We start from the raw sequence: 16,087 nt of genomic DNA, 5'->3' as shown, positions 1-16,087 counted from the left end.
ACGAAGACGCACTGAGGACCCCCCCCCCCCCCCACTGAGACCCCCACCTAGGCTTCACCTCCAGCCTCTCTATGGAGCTTTTTACCTGTTTGAGAAACGGACTTTTCTTTCTACTTTTCTAATGAAAAGAACAAAATAGAATTATTTTTTATTAAAGTGTAATTAGTTTTTTTTTAATTTTATTTATAGGTTGTATGTAAATTGCTTATTGCACTGTCGTCTGTAGAAATGTATTATGCTGAGTAACTGTTACAGCCGCCGAGTATCAATGCCGGCTAAACAACCTATGACACGTGGAATTGGAGAAACCGCCGTTACATCATGGTGTGACCCTTGTGATGTCATCGGATTAGCTGTGTGCTGCTTTTTGTGGATGTCTGTCTCTAGACCAGTGTGTGTGGAAATACTGAGGCTTCGTCCCCGTTAGTCCCGGTCCGCCAGCGTTTAACTCTTAAAGGGAAGCTGTTACCCGCGCGCGCTCTCTTGTTGAGACCCCCCCTTCGGTTATTAAAGGGGCAGCGACGTGTTTATGTCCGTTGCAGGGATTGCTAAGCAGCGGGCGGCTCTGTGATACGTTAGATACCGAGCCCAATAACACTGTAGAGAGCGCACACGCGTTTAAAGCGTTACTGTCTCTTTAACGTCAGCGCTGTCTCATGTCAGCTGGCGCTGTGAAGCGCTGCGTTATGATGCGCTGCCCACGGTTATCGCTTTATAACGCCGGATCGGACTCCTGATGTTTACAGAATTAAACCAGAATCATGAATATTCCGGTTCAGTTCACTAAATAATAATTAGTAGACTCCTCTGCTGGGCTGGGCATAATGGGAGTTGTAGCCAAACAACCGATGGAATGTATAACTAATGCTATAGCGCATATACAGTACACATGCTGCCCTGGGTAGTACAGGGTTAAATTCAGCGTACCGCTACCATTAGATGCTGCTAATTTTTGTGTTTTAACCAATGCTGCGCCTGATTGACAGGATTAAGTAAATTACCACTTTAACACCTTCAGTGCCAGAGGGGGTGAGCAATGCGGGCGGCATCCCTAGTACTTAGGGCTTTATTCACTATATGCTATGAACTTGGCTGTCCCCGTATAATGTATAGGTACACCCACTGAGTTATACATTTTACAGGGCCGGCTCAGTTGCTGGAATAAAAGCAGGTTTAAGGGTCAAAAACCAAGATCACTGGAGTCCCCTTAACAATAAAACATACCTGGTTTAAGGAAAAAAATATATAATTTTAGGGGGTTGTAGAGATGGGGATATTTCTGGGAATTAGGGGTTTTTTTTTTGGCGGTGGGGATATTTTTATGCGTTTACGTTAAACCCGACTGTTACAGACGGAGAGGGTGGAATGTTTTGTCACGTGGACTAAAGAATCTTTGTAAATAGGACCTCCGGGGCTGTGCGTCGTACCCGCTGGGGTACTCTATTTATGTTATTCTGTATTTTAACGAGATGCTTTGTAATTACCGAGACTCCCCGCATCGTAGTAAAAATCTAATAAAGATTACTGGACTGTACAGCGGACAAGTTCTTGTGTTCTAAATCCATGTCTTGAATCAACAAACTTTATTTGTCTTGTTTTTACGCAGCACGTATAGTACATCTCCTTTCGTACGAGTCTCGGGTAGCAGTAGAATTTCACGTAATTGTTTTTTTTGTTGATACTTTATATATGGTTATATATTTAGAGATTGACTTGTAATTCTACTGTTTTAGAGAGACCCATAATTGGTTTTTTTTTAATAGGAAATAAGAGAAATTAACTGCGGCGCCATCATAGTAACGCTTCCCAGGCGCTACCTGCGTTGCGAATGAGCTCCAAGTGCTAGAGATGGTTTACAAACGGCAATAACATAAGAGGTAGAGTTTAATATTATACATAAGTGGGGAAAAAACATGATTAATAAAGTATAATCTGAACGGCGCCCCTTTAAGGACATGCGACGTACGTACATTTCTTTATTATAGCTTCCTTTTAAGACAGCTGAAGATATGTTGCTGCGTTGTATCTGATCTGTAGACCGTTGTTGAGACTGGGAGTGATGGGAGTTGTAGAAGAGTACAGTCAGGCAGTTCGGAATGGGTCGAGTTCTGTATTTTTTCGTTGGGGGGGGGTGTCTTCGAATAGTCCGCTCGTTACGTGATCCGCTCACTGCCCATCGATTCCTTTCACGCCTTCCGAATCCACGGTGTAGTAACACGACGAGCGAGGGAGGTGAGGGGCAAACGTGACTTCCAGGGTCCTCAGGATGCAGCCGGCGTGGGGCTGCGGGGCTTCTTGCGGGGTCCGCCTTACCGTAACTCTCATTAAAAGCTGGTTCGCCCAGGAGATGCCCAGCGCGGGAGCCGCTTTCTTACCACATAATCTACAGAGACACACAAAGTAAGTGACGGCCAGGAACCTCGGTCAGCCGGCTCGTCGGATTTCATGTCAACTCGCGACAATCTCGTGTCCGTATATGACTTACCCCAAGTGAGTGGAGTCCGTCATTGTGTCCGTTACCTGGGGGCGAAGAAACAAGTAAAGAGGTTGTGTGAGGTGACCGCTCTATCGCACCGGAATCCCTTGTTCTATGTACTTGGCAAGTTTAGGGACCGTAATAAAGACAATAGTTAGGGCCAAAAAAACCAAACTGGGGTTTGTTGGTTGAAAACGAGAGCGGGGGTCCCACCTGATTAATGCAGAGCACGGGGGCCGTAAACCGGCTGCTCAGGGCGTGAAGCTTGGCCCCCAGGGTCTGGAGATGCTTTGCTTTCAGAACAGCGTCGCCGGCTCCGAATTCACAGCGGAATAAAGCCGCGATGGAGTCTATGACAATGAAGCGGACGGCGCCCCGGAGGAGGAGGATGGGGACCTTCTTCGTGATACAGTCGGTGAGCATGTCCTGCGATTGGAGAAGATAAGTCCTAATGTTACAGATCCATACATTAAATATCTAATGCTAACCAGCAGCCTTCAGCACGGGAGACCGATGAGGTATTCTAACCATGCCACAGGCTGCCATCAGTCAGCTGTTTGACAGAACGTGCAAGCTATAGATTAATGGAATCCGATACTATCATGAAACCAGAAATATAAAGAGGATTGCGTTTGGGTCCAATCCCCGGCAGACGTAAGGACAGGATTTGCTTTGGAAACATCAGAAATCAAAGTTTAAAGAACTCACAACGTCGGCCGCGTGCTCAACAAAAATACCGTCACCGAATCGCAGTGTCTTGATGACATCAGAGGGGACGTGTGACCTCAGCTTCTGCTGAGACGTGATCAGCTGTTGCAAACGTTTGCTCGGGAAGGCATCTTCTGTGCAGATGTAGACGGCTCCTGCGTGAGACGTGGGACACGTGCTCGGTTTGATTAATAGAATCGGGTTGATTAACCCTTTTGCACCCGCCGTCCGCGCCCAGCACTTACCTGCCCCTAGGCCGCCGTACTGCACGGGGTATTGCGCAGTCAGGCACATCTGCAGAGCGATCTGGGTTTTCCCGGCGGAGCTCTCCCCAGCAAGCTCCGTGATCCCAACCAGAGGGATCCCGCCTCTCGTCAGCCTGTCCAGGACCCCGCAGCCGAAGCTAAGCTTTTGATGCTGGGAAGGAAAGCGACTCTTTTCATCGCGCAACTCCAGGGCTGAAAATAATCCGGCATTTTATTAGTTAATTAAAACGCGCATTTAATGTGATCAGCGCCAGTCTGCCGCTGTAAAGCACCGTGCCTACAAAACTTCATTCATTCGTTCGTTCATTCATTCATTCATTCAACGGGAGTCTTTAAGTGGAATCCTTTCATCGCGTCGCATTATGAAGGTGAGTACGGCCAATGCATATAAATTAAAGGAGCAGTTCCACTAAATGCAGCACTGGGTATGCATGCAACCCATAGGCAGTTGCCACGGAAACCTTTCAAAAATGTTTGTGATTAAACCTAAGAAGAATATGGCAGATTTGATAAGGTTTAGGTATTTCCTTAATATGTTAGAGACCCCCTCAGCCAAAGAACAGACCCCGATGCTTTGTCTACCAACGTGACTTGAGACGCAGCGGAACTGCCCCTGTGCCCCCAAACCCGAAACTTCCGGCGCCCCGATGCATCCGAGCTTCAGTGTTATCTACAGAGGGTACAAATCTCCCGATTAAGTCACCTGCAACCATGGCGTTTTTCCTGAGGGCGGCCGCCACGGCCGTCTGCAAACAGCGGACATCGTCGACGGAAAGCCTGGTCAGCTTCAGCAGCTCCGGCACTGAAAGCGTTAATATGGTTTCGGCTGATTTTATATTGGCTGAAATCACAAAGAAAAAAGTTTCACTTAAAGGAGAAATGGGTGAGATAATCAGAGATGTGCGATTATGAGGATTTATTTTTTTTATTTTATTTGTAAAAGTGTTTTAATGAAATATCACCAAAAATACCTTGAAAAGTTTGGAGTTTCGCTTCATAAAATAAAAAGTTTATATTATTAGAGAATACCTTGATTAAGAGCGGAAATGATCCGAGGGTTCAGCTCCACTTCATCCCAGTCCATGTCTTCACATAACACATTTTATCCTGGGGGGGGGACTGGTTTCTGATTATTACAACTAAAATCGATGTAAATAAGACGACCCCCTCCCCATCTAACAAGAATTGGTTTGGAATTTAAAGAGCGTTTATTTCATTGGATTGTTTTACAAATTATTACATTTTGTTCATTAAAGCTGCAGCTCCAACCCCCTGAATGCCCCAACTGTCCAACCAATCAGCGACAGGAAAGCGTTCCCAATAAATGCAAGCACTTTCTGTACAGACGTCTCCTGCAGCCAGGACCGGAGCTCACCGGCCAGCATTACTGTATACAGCGTGGGGGTTATATTACTGTATACAGCGCTGGGAGGGTTATATTACTGTATACAGCGTGGGGGTTATATTACTGTATACAGCGTGGGGGTTATATTACTGTATACAGCGCTGGGAGGGTTATATTACTGTATACAGCGTGGGGGTTATATTACTGTATACAGCGTGGGGGTTATATTACTGTATACAGCGCTGGGGGTTATATTACTGTATACAGCGTGGGGTTATATTACTGTATACAGCGTGGGGGTTATATTACTGTATACAGCGCTGGGAGGGTTATATTACTGTATACAGCGTGGGGGTTATATTACTGTATACAGCGTGGGGGTTATATTACTGTATACAGCGTGGGGGTTATATTACTGTATACAGCGCTGGGGGTTATATTACTGTATACAGCGTGGGGTTATATTACTGTATACAGCGCTGGGGTTATATTACTGTATACAGTGCTGGGGTTATATTACTGTATACAGCAGTGGGGGGGTTATATTACTGTATACAGCACTGGGGGTGTTATATTACTGTATACAGTGCTGGGGGTGTTATATTACTGTATACAGCACTGGGGTATTATATTACTGTATACAGTGCTGGGGGTGTTATATTACTGTATACAGCTCTGGGGGTGTTATATTACTGTATACAGCACTGGGGTATTATATTACTGTATACAGGGCTGGGGGTGTTATATTACTGTATACAGCGCTGGGGGGGTTATATTACTGTATACAGCGCTGGGGGGTTATATTACTGTATGCAGTGCTGGGGGTTATATTACTGTATACAGCGCTGGGGGGGTTATATTACTGTATGCAGTGCTGGGGGTTATATTACTGTATACAGCGCTGGGGGGTTATATTACTGTATGCAGTGCTGGGGGTTATATTACTGTATACAGCACTGGGGGGGTTATATTACTGTATACAGCACTGGGGGTGTTATATTACTGTATACAGCACTGGGGGTGTTATATTACTGTATACAGCGCTGGGGGGTTATATTACTGTATGCAGTGCTGGGGGTTATATTACTGTATACAGCGCTGGGGGGTTATATTACTGTATGCAGTGCTGGGGGTTATATTACTATATACAGCGCTGGGGGTTATATTACTGTATACAGCACTGGGGGTGTTATATTACTGTATACAGCGCTGGGGGTTATATTACTGTATACAGCACTGGGGGTGTTATATTACTGTATACAGCGCTGGGGGTTATATTACTGTATACAGTGCTGGGGGTGTTATATTACTGTATACAGCACTGGGGGTGTTATATTACTGTATACAGCACTGGGGTGTTATATTACTATATACAGTGCTGGGGGGGCTTATAACTCTATACTCACTCCCAGTCCGGTAACAGACCCCGGTCTATCCGCTGTCACAGTGAGGAGCAGACCGGTTCCGACAAACCATACCGGCCTCTCATTAACAGAAAATCATATCGGCGGGTGTACGAGGCTCTGAGCGGCAGCCAATAGCAAGTGAGTTCCTTCCACTCTCTCTACCGCTATTGGCTGAAGGAATTGTCGATAAACATTACGACTTCTGCAAAGTTCCATGTTTATTGGACGCGACCAGTTCTACAGACAGTTTCTCGTAAGCGATTGGCTGGCTAATTTATCGCCTCGCGTGGATTGCTAGAATGGATCCCAGGTTGGGTGTAAACAAGCCCTGCTTTCCGTGGCCAGCAAGCACGCCGATTGGCTCGTGTTACCCGTCACTCATGTGCATGACTTGCGCTGTGATTGGTGGAAGCGTGGAGGCCGCGGCCCCGCTGGTCTGACGGGGTAAAGATGTCCACCGAGCTGGACGGGAAGAAGCTGGTGCGGTCCCCAAGCGGGCTCCGCATGCTCCCGGAGAACCGCGCCTTCAGCAGCCCCTTCTGTCTGGAGGAACCACACTGGGTGCCGGATAAAGAGGTGACGGCAGCTGCGGCCCCGCGTCCTGTCACAGGCCGGAGGCCTCGCTTAGCTGAGTTACCTTAAGCTGCGGGGGCTCCTGGGAAACGTACCGGTTATTCAGGGCTTTTTCTCTGTTTGCTCAGGAACCGGCAGCGGAGTGTGCGCTCATTACTTGGTGGTTAGCGCTAACAGGAGGCGGAGCGCAGTACAATGTGACCGACTTAGCAGGAAGGGGGAGGGTAAATAATACAGGCAGTGCTTGTATAGACAACATGATGAAGTTTAGTAAATAAACAACATGTTCTAATACAGCTAATAAATACAAATAATAAATAAAACTGATTAATAATAATAATAAATACAGCTGATAAATAATAATAATAATACAGCTGATAAATAATAATAATACAGCTGATAAATAATAATAAATACAGCTGATAAATAATGATAATAAATACAGCTGATAAATAATAATAATAAATACAGCTGATAAATAATAATAATAATAAATACAGCTGCCCCCATGGCTGTCACTGCTAGAGAGTGGAGCAAACAAGCTGCACACTTCAGCAGTAATAATAATAATAATAATACAAAGAATAATAATATTAAAAAAAACCCCAATAATAATAATAGAGATAATCCATTACTTGATATTCAGTAATAATAACAATAAAAGGACATCTGATACACCTTATACAATAATAATAATACAGCGAAGAACTTATGATATATAAAAATATATATACTAAAATATATTGTATACCATATATATTAATATATACTGAATGATATATACTGTATACTATATGTATTAATATATAATATGCTATATACTAATATAATACATACTAATATATATATACTGATTGATATATACTGTATACTATATGTATTAATATATAATACGCTATATACTAATATAATACATACTAATATATATACTGATTGATATATACTGTATACTATATGTATTAATATATAATACGCTATATACTAATATAATACATAATATATATACTGATTGATATATACTGTACTATATGTATTAATATGTAATATACTATAAAATACATACTAATATATTATATAGTGTTTACCATATATACTAACATATTATATACTGATTGATATATACTGTATACTATATGTATTAATATGTAATATACTATATACTAATATAATACATACTAATATATTATATACTGATTGATATATACTGTATACTATATGTATTAATATATAATACATACTAATATATAGTGTTTACCATATATACTAATATATACTGAATGATATATACTGTATACTATATGTATTAATATATAATATACTATATACTAATATAATATATACTAATATATAGTGTTTACCATATATACTAATATATTATATACTGATTGATATATACTGTATACCATATGTATTAATATATAATATACTAATATATTACATACTAATATATACTGATTGATATATACTGTATACTATATGTATTAGTATGTAATATACTATATACTAATATAATACATACTAATATATACTGTATACTATATGTATTAATATGTAATATACTATATACTAATATAATACATACTAATATATACTGTATACTATATGTATTAATATGTAATATACTATATACTAATATAATACATACTAATATATTGCCGTATATAGTGTTTACCATATATACTAATATATTTTATACTGATTGATATATTCTGTATACTATATGTATTAATATGTAATATACTATATACTAATATAATACATACTAATATATTATATACTGATTGATATATACTGTATACTATATGTATTACATAATATACTATATACTAAAATAATACTAATATATTATATACTGATTAATATATACTGTATACTATATGTATTAATATATAATATGCTATATATTCTAATATTATATTTCTGTGATTATTTCTGGGAGAGATTTGGATTGGTTTTATAACTAGTTTATGATTGGTCGGCTGTCGGTTTATAACGAGCTGATTGGTCGGCTGTCAGGTTTTATAACTAGTCTATGTTTGGTCGGCTGTCGGTTTATAATGAGCTGATTGGTCGGCTGTCAGGTTTTATAACTAGTCTATGATTGGTCGGCTGTCGGTTTTATAACTAGTTTATGATTGGTCGGCTGTCAGGTTTATAATGAGCTGATTGGTCGGCTGTCAGGTTTATAATGAGCTGATTGGTCGGCTGTCAGGTTTTATAACTAGTCTATGATTGGTCGGCTGTCAGGTTTATAATGAGATGATTGGTCGGCTGTCAGGTTTATAACTAGTTTATGATTGGTCGGCTGTCGGTTTTGTGAAGCTCATGAAATATAATAAATTGTTTCCGTTATTTAAAAACCCCGAGTCCTTACTACAGACTCACAGAACTAAACTCTGACCATCTGACTGTTATTATTGTTACTTTTATTATTGTCTGTTATTATTGTTACTTTTATTATTGTCTGTTATTGTTATTGTCTGTTATTATTGTTAGTGTTATTATTGTTCTGGAATTTCGGGTGCGTTTCTGTAGGAATGGGTGTTCGTAGGCTGGAAGGTTAATGGCATTTTTGTCTCTGTGATAAATGTTTCTATGATAGGCGGATACTTTATTACCGCAGCAGTGGGGCTCCTCTCCCGTGCGGTTCCGGTGTGATGCCGGAATGTCGTGTATCTCCTCGCGTTGATGTACAGAAGCTTCTGGAAGTTCTGAGCAAAGAGGATGTTATGTTCCGTTTTAAAAAAGCCTTTTCTGGCCTCTTATCCGTTCTTTCCGCCTCCTCGCTCCACATAAACACAACAGACACGGAGGCTGTAAGCGCTGACAATACACAGTCCGGGGTTCAGGGACGCCCCTTTCAGAGCGGGGGGGGGTTAACCCTTTAGTTATTCAGCAAAAAAATTCAACTCATGGAAGATGGAGCCGGCGGCTCAGGACGTATCTGCTGGAGCCGTGTCTTCTTATTGTGTCTTCCTGGCTGTAATTAAGCCGTGCTCATGGCCCTCGTCTGCCCCGCTCATGGCCCTCGTCTGCCCCGCTCATGGCCCTCGTCTGCCCCGCTCATGGCCCTCGTCTGCCCCGCTCATGGCCCTCGTCTGCCCCACTCATGGCCCTCGTCTGCCCCGCTCATGGCCCTCGTCTGCCCCGCTCATGGCCCTCGTCTGCCCTACTGGTCGTTCTGTTACTGTCAGTAAGAGGTGATAATGTTGGATGTTTTCCTTGGTGTAGCTCCCAACCTCCCCGGGATTCGCTCTCACATTCCTGGTAAACCGGAGCCGTTGCGAGGGAGAGGAAGGGGTTCAGCCATTTTATTTGGCTGCCGTTCCTCGCCCCCCCCCCCCCCCGATGCATAGACAGTTAATCGGCTCCCCTACTTATTACATCATCATGTTTATAAACACCGGCCTCTGGAAAGTGATGCGATATTACATCATATGTAATGTGGTGATGACGTTCTAATGTTATTAATGGTTGGCGGGGGGTAGGGGGTCAATTAACTTGCCGGTTTATATCGCTGGGTCTGCCAGATGTGGGTATTGACTGCTCGGTTTAATCACATTAGTCATTAATTCCCAGCACAGTGTACACTAACGGCCCCTCTAAGGGGTGGAATAAGGAGCAAGCGCCGAGAGGCCAAGGAAAGTATTCCGATTCCCCTCCGGTTTATTTGGACTCGCTGGCCTTTCTTCGGCAGTTTAGGAGCCATAGCGCCGTTTGCAACAGAGACGATTAACCCTTTCCTGTAGGAGATCAATGTCATCGGGTGTTATGATGTCACACAGAGGTTTCCGTTTGCTTGTCCTGAAGTTTGGGTTTGGCTGTCTATAGCGCTCAGACGATGTCACTGGTGTTATTCTGCATGCAGGGTATGGGGCAGGTTTTCCGCGTGGAGTGGTTTGGGCAGAGAAGTGTTAATCGGTACATTGTGCGGTGGCAGCCGGCTGTCTCTTTGGCCCTCTGGGAGCCGGCGTTCTCTGGCTGTCGTGCCAGGGGGGGGGGTTGGTGTTTGACATCACTTTTGCTGAGCTGGCGATTTCCCGCGGCCTTCGCTTTCTGCTTTATCTGCTGCTTCCAAACAACGTCATTAACCTGTTAATGCCCTGACCAGCTCTGCCCTGACCAGCGTTACCCGATGATAGATTCATAGCGCCACCATATTCAGCAGCGATGTACAACGGGGCTCAGTGTATCTGCGGGGGACGCACTTAGGTAGGCATACAGGTTCCGTGATGATTAGGCTGGCCGAGCATCATGGGAGTTGTAGTCCTCCAGTGGGCTGTGTGCTGCCAAGAATTGCCCTGTCCCTTGAGAGGTGTGTTAGCGATGGTTTTGTTACTGACGCTCTCTCTATCTCTGGTTTGGTTGCTGTCTCTCTCTATCTCTGGTTTGGTTGCTGACGCTCTCTCTATCTCTGGTTTGGTTGCTGACTCTCTCTCTCTCTATCTCTGGTTTGGTTGCTGACGCTCTCTCTATCTCTGGTTTGGTTGCTGACTCTCTCTCTCTCTATCTCTGGTTTGGTTGCTGACTCTCTCTCTCTCTATCTCTGGTTTGGTTGCTGACGCTCTCTCTATCTCTGGTTTGGTTGCTGACTCTCTCTCTCTCTATCTCTGGTTTGGTTGCTGACGCTCTCTCTATCTCTGGTTTGGTTGCTGACGCTCTCTCTTTCTCTGGTTTGGTTGCTGACTCTCTCTCTCGTGTTTTCAGTGCCCGCGGTGTATGAATTGTGACGCAAAGTTTGACTTCATCACCAGGAAGGTAAGACCCCCCCGTTTCCCGCCCTGTAGGCTCTCAGCACGGCGTTTAGAAGTGTTTAGCGCTGCTTAGGTGTTCATGCCCTTGTCCTCAGCACCACTGCCGGCGATGCGGGAAATGCTTTTGCGACAAGTGCTGCAGCAAGAAGGTGCCTCTGCCGCGCATGTGCTTCGTGGACCCAGTGCGGCAGTGCGGGGAGTGCTCGCTCGTTTCGCAGAAGGAGATGGAGTTCTACGACCGGCAGCTGAAGGTGCTGATGAACGGTACGTACCCCGGGCGTCCGCGCGAGTCCGTTATTGCTTAACGGGGCCGCGGTTCTGCGAAGGGTTAACATGACGTAACGTAATGAACGTGCAGGTGGGCACTGTCTGGGTTCTCACGGAACCCAGAACTGGGTCGAGGCTCGCTGTTGCCGCTGGCGGCCCCGGCGGTTTGGTTCTGTGCCGCTGCTAACCTCTCCTTTTCATGCTCTCTGCCAGGTGCCGCTTTCTCCATCACCCAGGGGTCTGCGGAGAAGTCAGAGGCCGTGGTCTGCCGACTTTCCAATAACCACAGGTATGGTTTGGCGTCTGTTTGCGGCTGGCTGTAGCGGCCGGGTCCCTGCAGGTCTCATCCCCACCGTGGATGCGGAGAATACCCCATGCAGCCTCTGCCCCCACGTTTGGACCCGCAAGGAAGCCGTCAGACCCGGTACCAGAGCGAGGGGAGGCGCCATTAACCAGATCGGGCCCTCCTGCCAAGTAGCACAGGCTTATTCCCGCAGCGGCCTGACCCTTCCCGCTTCCAATATAATTATTATTATGCGTTCATTTCTGTAGCGCCATCATATTCCGTACAAAAGGCAAAAGATCAGCCGGTTTATTAACCCTTGGCAGTCTGTGGGGTACGTGTGAGGTCTCCATCGGACCGGCTGGTTTATAATCGCTGTCTTCGTTCTCAGGTATCTGTTTCTGGACGGCGAAAGCCATTACGAAATCGAAGTCGCGCGGATTTCGACGGTTCAGATCCTGACGGAAGGATTTACCCCTGGAGGTAATAGGCTGATTAGAACAGGAAGACTGCCGAGTAACAATTATTTGGGTAACGTTTTAAAAATAGACGCGTTTCACGAATGTAAAGTGCCCTACGGGAATTAAAACGTCCGTTAGCGGGTTCAGGGGCAGCCGGCTTAGTGTCGCAGGCGGGGGTAAAAAGAAGCATTTATAAAGAGCAATTCCGTAATCAGTGTGTTTCTTTTGGTTTCCATGGCGATTGGTCCTCAGCACCCCGCACCCAGAACGGCTCTTTATAAAAGTGTATTGTTTCTCGGGATTTTGTAGGGTAAAAGCAATATTTTAAAGGATATTTTTTTGGATTACCTATATATACCATGGTCGCACGTGTCATGCTCAGAGCCATCTGCGTCATTCTTTTGGTTGCTATGGTGACTGCCTCATTTTTTTTGCCCCGGAATCTCTCTTTATTCATAGTCTGTCGCATTGCCATAGTTGTTAGTAAAGCCGTCATTTTACGAGCGTCGAGAGTAACCGTCTTTTCCGTGCTTTGAACCTGCGATTGTTCCGCGTTCTCAGATGTTTGTGAATGTTTCTTTTTCTCGCTTGCCGCTTTGATGTACAGACGTTCACACTTACACCAGCCTGCTGGAGAGCCAGTGCATTACTGAAGGTCAGCAGGGGTCACGCATGGGTCGCTCGCGTCAGCATGTTGTGTCAGTCTGTGGATTGATCGTTTTCACAACTAATCCAGACGGGGATTTTCTTCTCCTTTTACTTTCCTCCTTCGTTTAAATTATTTTAGCAGCGCCTTGATTATTCACCCATCATTCACTCGGTGCCCTTTAGACTTCACGTCGCCGATATGTACATGTTGCTTGTTTCTTTGCATGCCTTCTTCATCCCTTTTTAACCCCAAATTCAAGGTTTTGTAGACCGTTTATCCGCACAGCCTGACGCGCATGAATACAGAGTAGATGCAGTTACGATGCTATTAGTAGGATGTGTTTGCTCGTAGGTCAGGTAAGAGATCACAGCCTGCCTTCCATTGGCTAGTTGGGAGTGATGAGACTCGTAGTCTGCAAAGTCTTTCGTGCAAAATAACAAAGCCTCACTTTAACCCCTTCAGGCCCTATGGACGTACCGGTACGTCCTGCCCTTCTTGCAGCTCTCTCCCATCGTCCGCATCCTGCTGCGTGATCTGGTGTAACGGCGCTCAATGTGAGCACTGGTTACTCTGGAATAATGAAGAATGCCCAAACGGATGTTCAGGCTTTCTCTGCTGGATGTGCCAGTCAATATTAACTGTAAAAAGATTCCCAGAAGGTCTATCCAGACCTTATCCAAAGTGAAAAGAGGGAAGAAAACGTGTTGCTCTCTCTTCAAAAAAAGGAAATATAGTTAATATTTTTTAAAAAATCAAATAAAAAAAAAAATAAGACTTCGGTGATGTCACCATGACATCAAAAAGGGCACCATCTATTTCCAAAAGAGAGCCCAGATGTGTTTAAGGACCCCAAAATGATTTCCAGTAAACAAAAATAAACAAGGGCCCAAACACTTTTTGACTCATGGGATGTTGAACACTTATTAACCCCTTTGTGACAGTTTTACTAAAACGCATTGCACTTATTCTGCATCCGCGACGCCCTTATGTTTGAGATCACCCCCCCCCCCTCCGCACATGATGGTCAGCGTGTGTAGACGACATTTTAAGTTAAGTTCGTGGGAGTTTCAGGGAAAGGAGGAAGGACTTTTATCTTTGGTGAAAGAACTACTGCAGGGGAAATTATAATTATCGAATAGTGACACAAAAGGTTTCTCTGTTCTCTTGAGCGATACATCCTGCGGTTCTGCTGCCATGCCGTATAGATACCTCGCTGGACTCTAAATGATTCCCTATAAGCTGTGGGGGGGGGGGGGGGCTGATGGTGGAAAGCATGATTAATGTCTGTGTGTTACTATTTCTGATTCGGGGATGAAATGTATATTTGGGGTCTCCTGGCTCATAGCCCTCCTTCCCGATCAGCAGACATCTGTTTCCACGCAGGCGGGAACAGTCGGGCCGTCGGCATGCTGCTGCAGTACAAGAGCCCGGCTTCCGACGATCTGACGCAGATGAAGTTTACCACGAGCGACGACGCCAACAGCAACAAAAAGATGATAGCGGCGGCGTGGCTGGCAGCGATGCACAAGGTAACCGGGGGCGTAACTCGGTTAATAGGGAGGAGACGTCACCAAAAAGGAGGTCATGGGGCATAAACTGTGGTCGTTCCGATCGAAACGTTTAATGTCTTAATTGCCTTTGCTACAAAGTGACGCTTGAGGTTAACGTTTAAACACTCGGTGCTTCGACAGGCAGCGAAACTCCTGTACGAGTCCCGGGACCAGTGACCGAAGCCGCGTGCCGGCGGGGAGAGGCGATCGCTGCAAAGTTTTATTTGTAACTGTCCTCGGACCGCGTCTGATTCCTCCTTCCATCCGGTATCTCGAGCCACCGCTGGATTTTTTTTTTATTTTTTTTTTTATAGCCATAATTATCCTCCCGACTTGTGCAATACGTATACCGTCTAATAACGCTTTATTATTACGCTCAAGCAAAGCCACGCCGGCCCCGGTACGGTGGCTCAGATAGCACAGAATACCACAAGTTCACTTATTCCTTTTGAAGAGTTTGTATAGTAGAATCTCAGGTTCATTTTGGGGGAAATAAATTGCTAAAGCACTACGTTAAATGTTAAGCTTCTTGTTTGGGGGTGGTAGAGGGGTCAGCAATACGTTAACCCTTCGCAGGCCACAAGTAGAAATGTAATGTGACGGATTGGGTCGTCGGACCGGCAGCAGTTTAAAGAGCTAATAATGGTTGACGGGAAAGTTTTGTATAGTTAGGCAATAGGGCACATGAACCCTTTCTGTGCCAGAGGGGTGAGAAACACATTGCTAAGCTCAGTCACTTTATATAACTTTAATATATTCTTTGAGAGATTTTACGTATTGGTTCCGTAGGGAGCGCTGCTTTATTAATCTATATTATCTGGAGATTTTGTACAGTCTAATGTTTACCTAATAAAAAGACGAAGTCCTTACCTACTCTTTATCCATTCCTGTTCATATTCAATCGTCTCTCTTTCAGATTGTCAGCCGGGCGATCTGGACTTTTACAGCAGAAAACTAAACTCCTATTCCATTCTTTTCTTAGTGAATAGACCCGAAAGGCTGTCACCGGGCGTCTCACCCAACACGTGAGTCCAACATGTCCGCTTCCCGATATCACTGTGCGGTAGACAGGGGCCGGCCCTGCATAATGCATAGTGAAATCTTGGCTTTAAATGGCCAACCCTCCTGCCAGCCATTGGGTTTGGCTAATGAACCCCTTTGTGACTACCTGAAATGGGGGGGGGGGGGGGTTTGATTAGCCACTTAATGGGATTAAAACAGAGACAGGACCTGGACTCTCTAATATGCGAGATAAACCTGTGAACGGCCAAAGACAATACATCCATAGTTTAACATCTTAACACCGTATGATTGGCTCCGTCCAAGAACCAATTCTGGGGACCAGTCAC

The 16,087-nt window shown here is 44.6% G+C and overlaps 2 protein-coding genes across 3 annotated transcripts; one reads left to right on the top strand and one right to left on the bottom strand.

The window, feature by feature from the left end:
* Nucleotides 1-2,166: 2,166 nt before the first annotated feature.
* Nucleotides 2,167-4,540, bottom strand: LOC149283197 (DNA repair protein XRCC3-like). Its single transcript, XM_089497876.1, has 7 exons — nt 4,480-4,540; nt 4,154-4,291; nt 3,430-3,642; nt 3,185-3,339; nt 2,690-2,902; nt 2,486-2,520; nt 2,167-2,383 (listed from the first exon to the last, which is right to left on the bottom strand). Exons 1-7 carry the CDS (start codon nt 4,532-4,534, stop codon nt 2,167-2,169), a joined length of 1,026 nt encoding a protein of 341 aa, XP_089354002.1. The 5' UTR covers nt 4,535-4,540.
* A 2,111-nt stretch (nt 4,541-6,651) lies between these two features.
* LOC149283196 (zinc finger FYVE domain-containing protein 21-like) lies at nt 6,652-14,915 on the top strand. Of its 2 annotated transcripts, XM_089497850.1 has the most exons (8): nt 6,652-6,777; nt 11,482-11,532; nt 11,624-11,792; nt 12,009-12,084; nt 12,470-12,561; nt 13,147-13,194; nt 14,572-14,717; nt 14,880-14,915. In XM_089497850.1, the coding sequence occupies exons 1-8, from the start codon at nt 6,652-6,654 to the stop codon at nt 14,913-14,915; spliced, it is 744 nt and encodes a 247-aa protein (XP_089353976.1). The 2 variants fall into 2 exon arrangements, with proteins under 2 accessions (XP_089353976.1, XP_089353977.1); XM_089497851.1 differs by lacking the exon at nt 13,147-13,194.
* Nucleotides 14,916-16,087: the final 1,172 nt, after the last annotated feature.

This window comes from Sceloporus occidentalis, unplaced genomic scaffold, assembly GCF_023333645.1.
Source record: "Sceloporus occidentalis isolate IW3139 unplaced genomic scaffold, rSceOcc1.0.p SCAF_109, whole genome shotgun sequence".
Lineage (NCBI taxonomy): Eukaryota > Metazoa > Chordata > Lepidosauria > Squamata > Phrynosomatidae > Sceloporus > Sceloporus occidentalis.
Note: the sequence above shows the minus strand (reverse complement) of the source record. Positions and strands in the feature narration are given on the sequence as shown.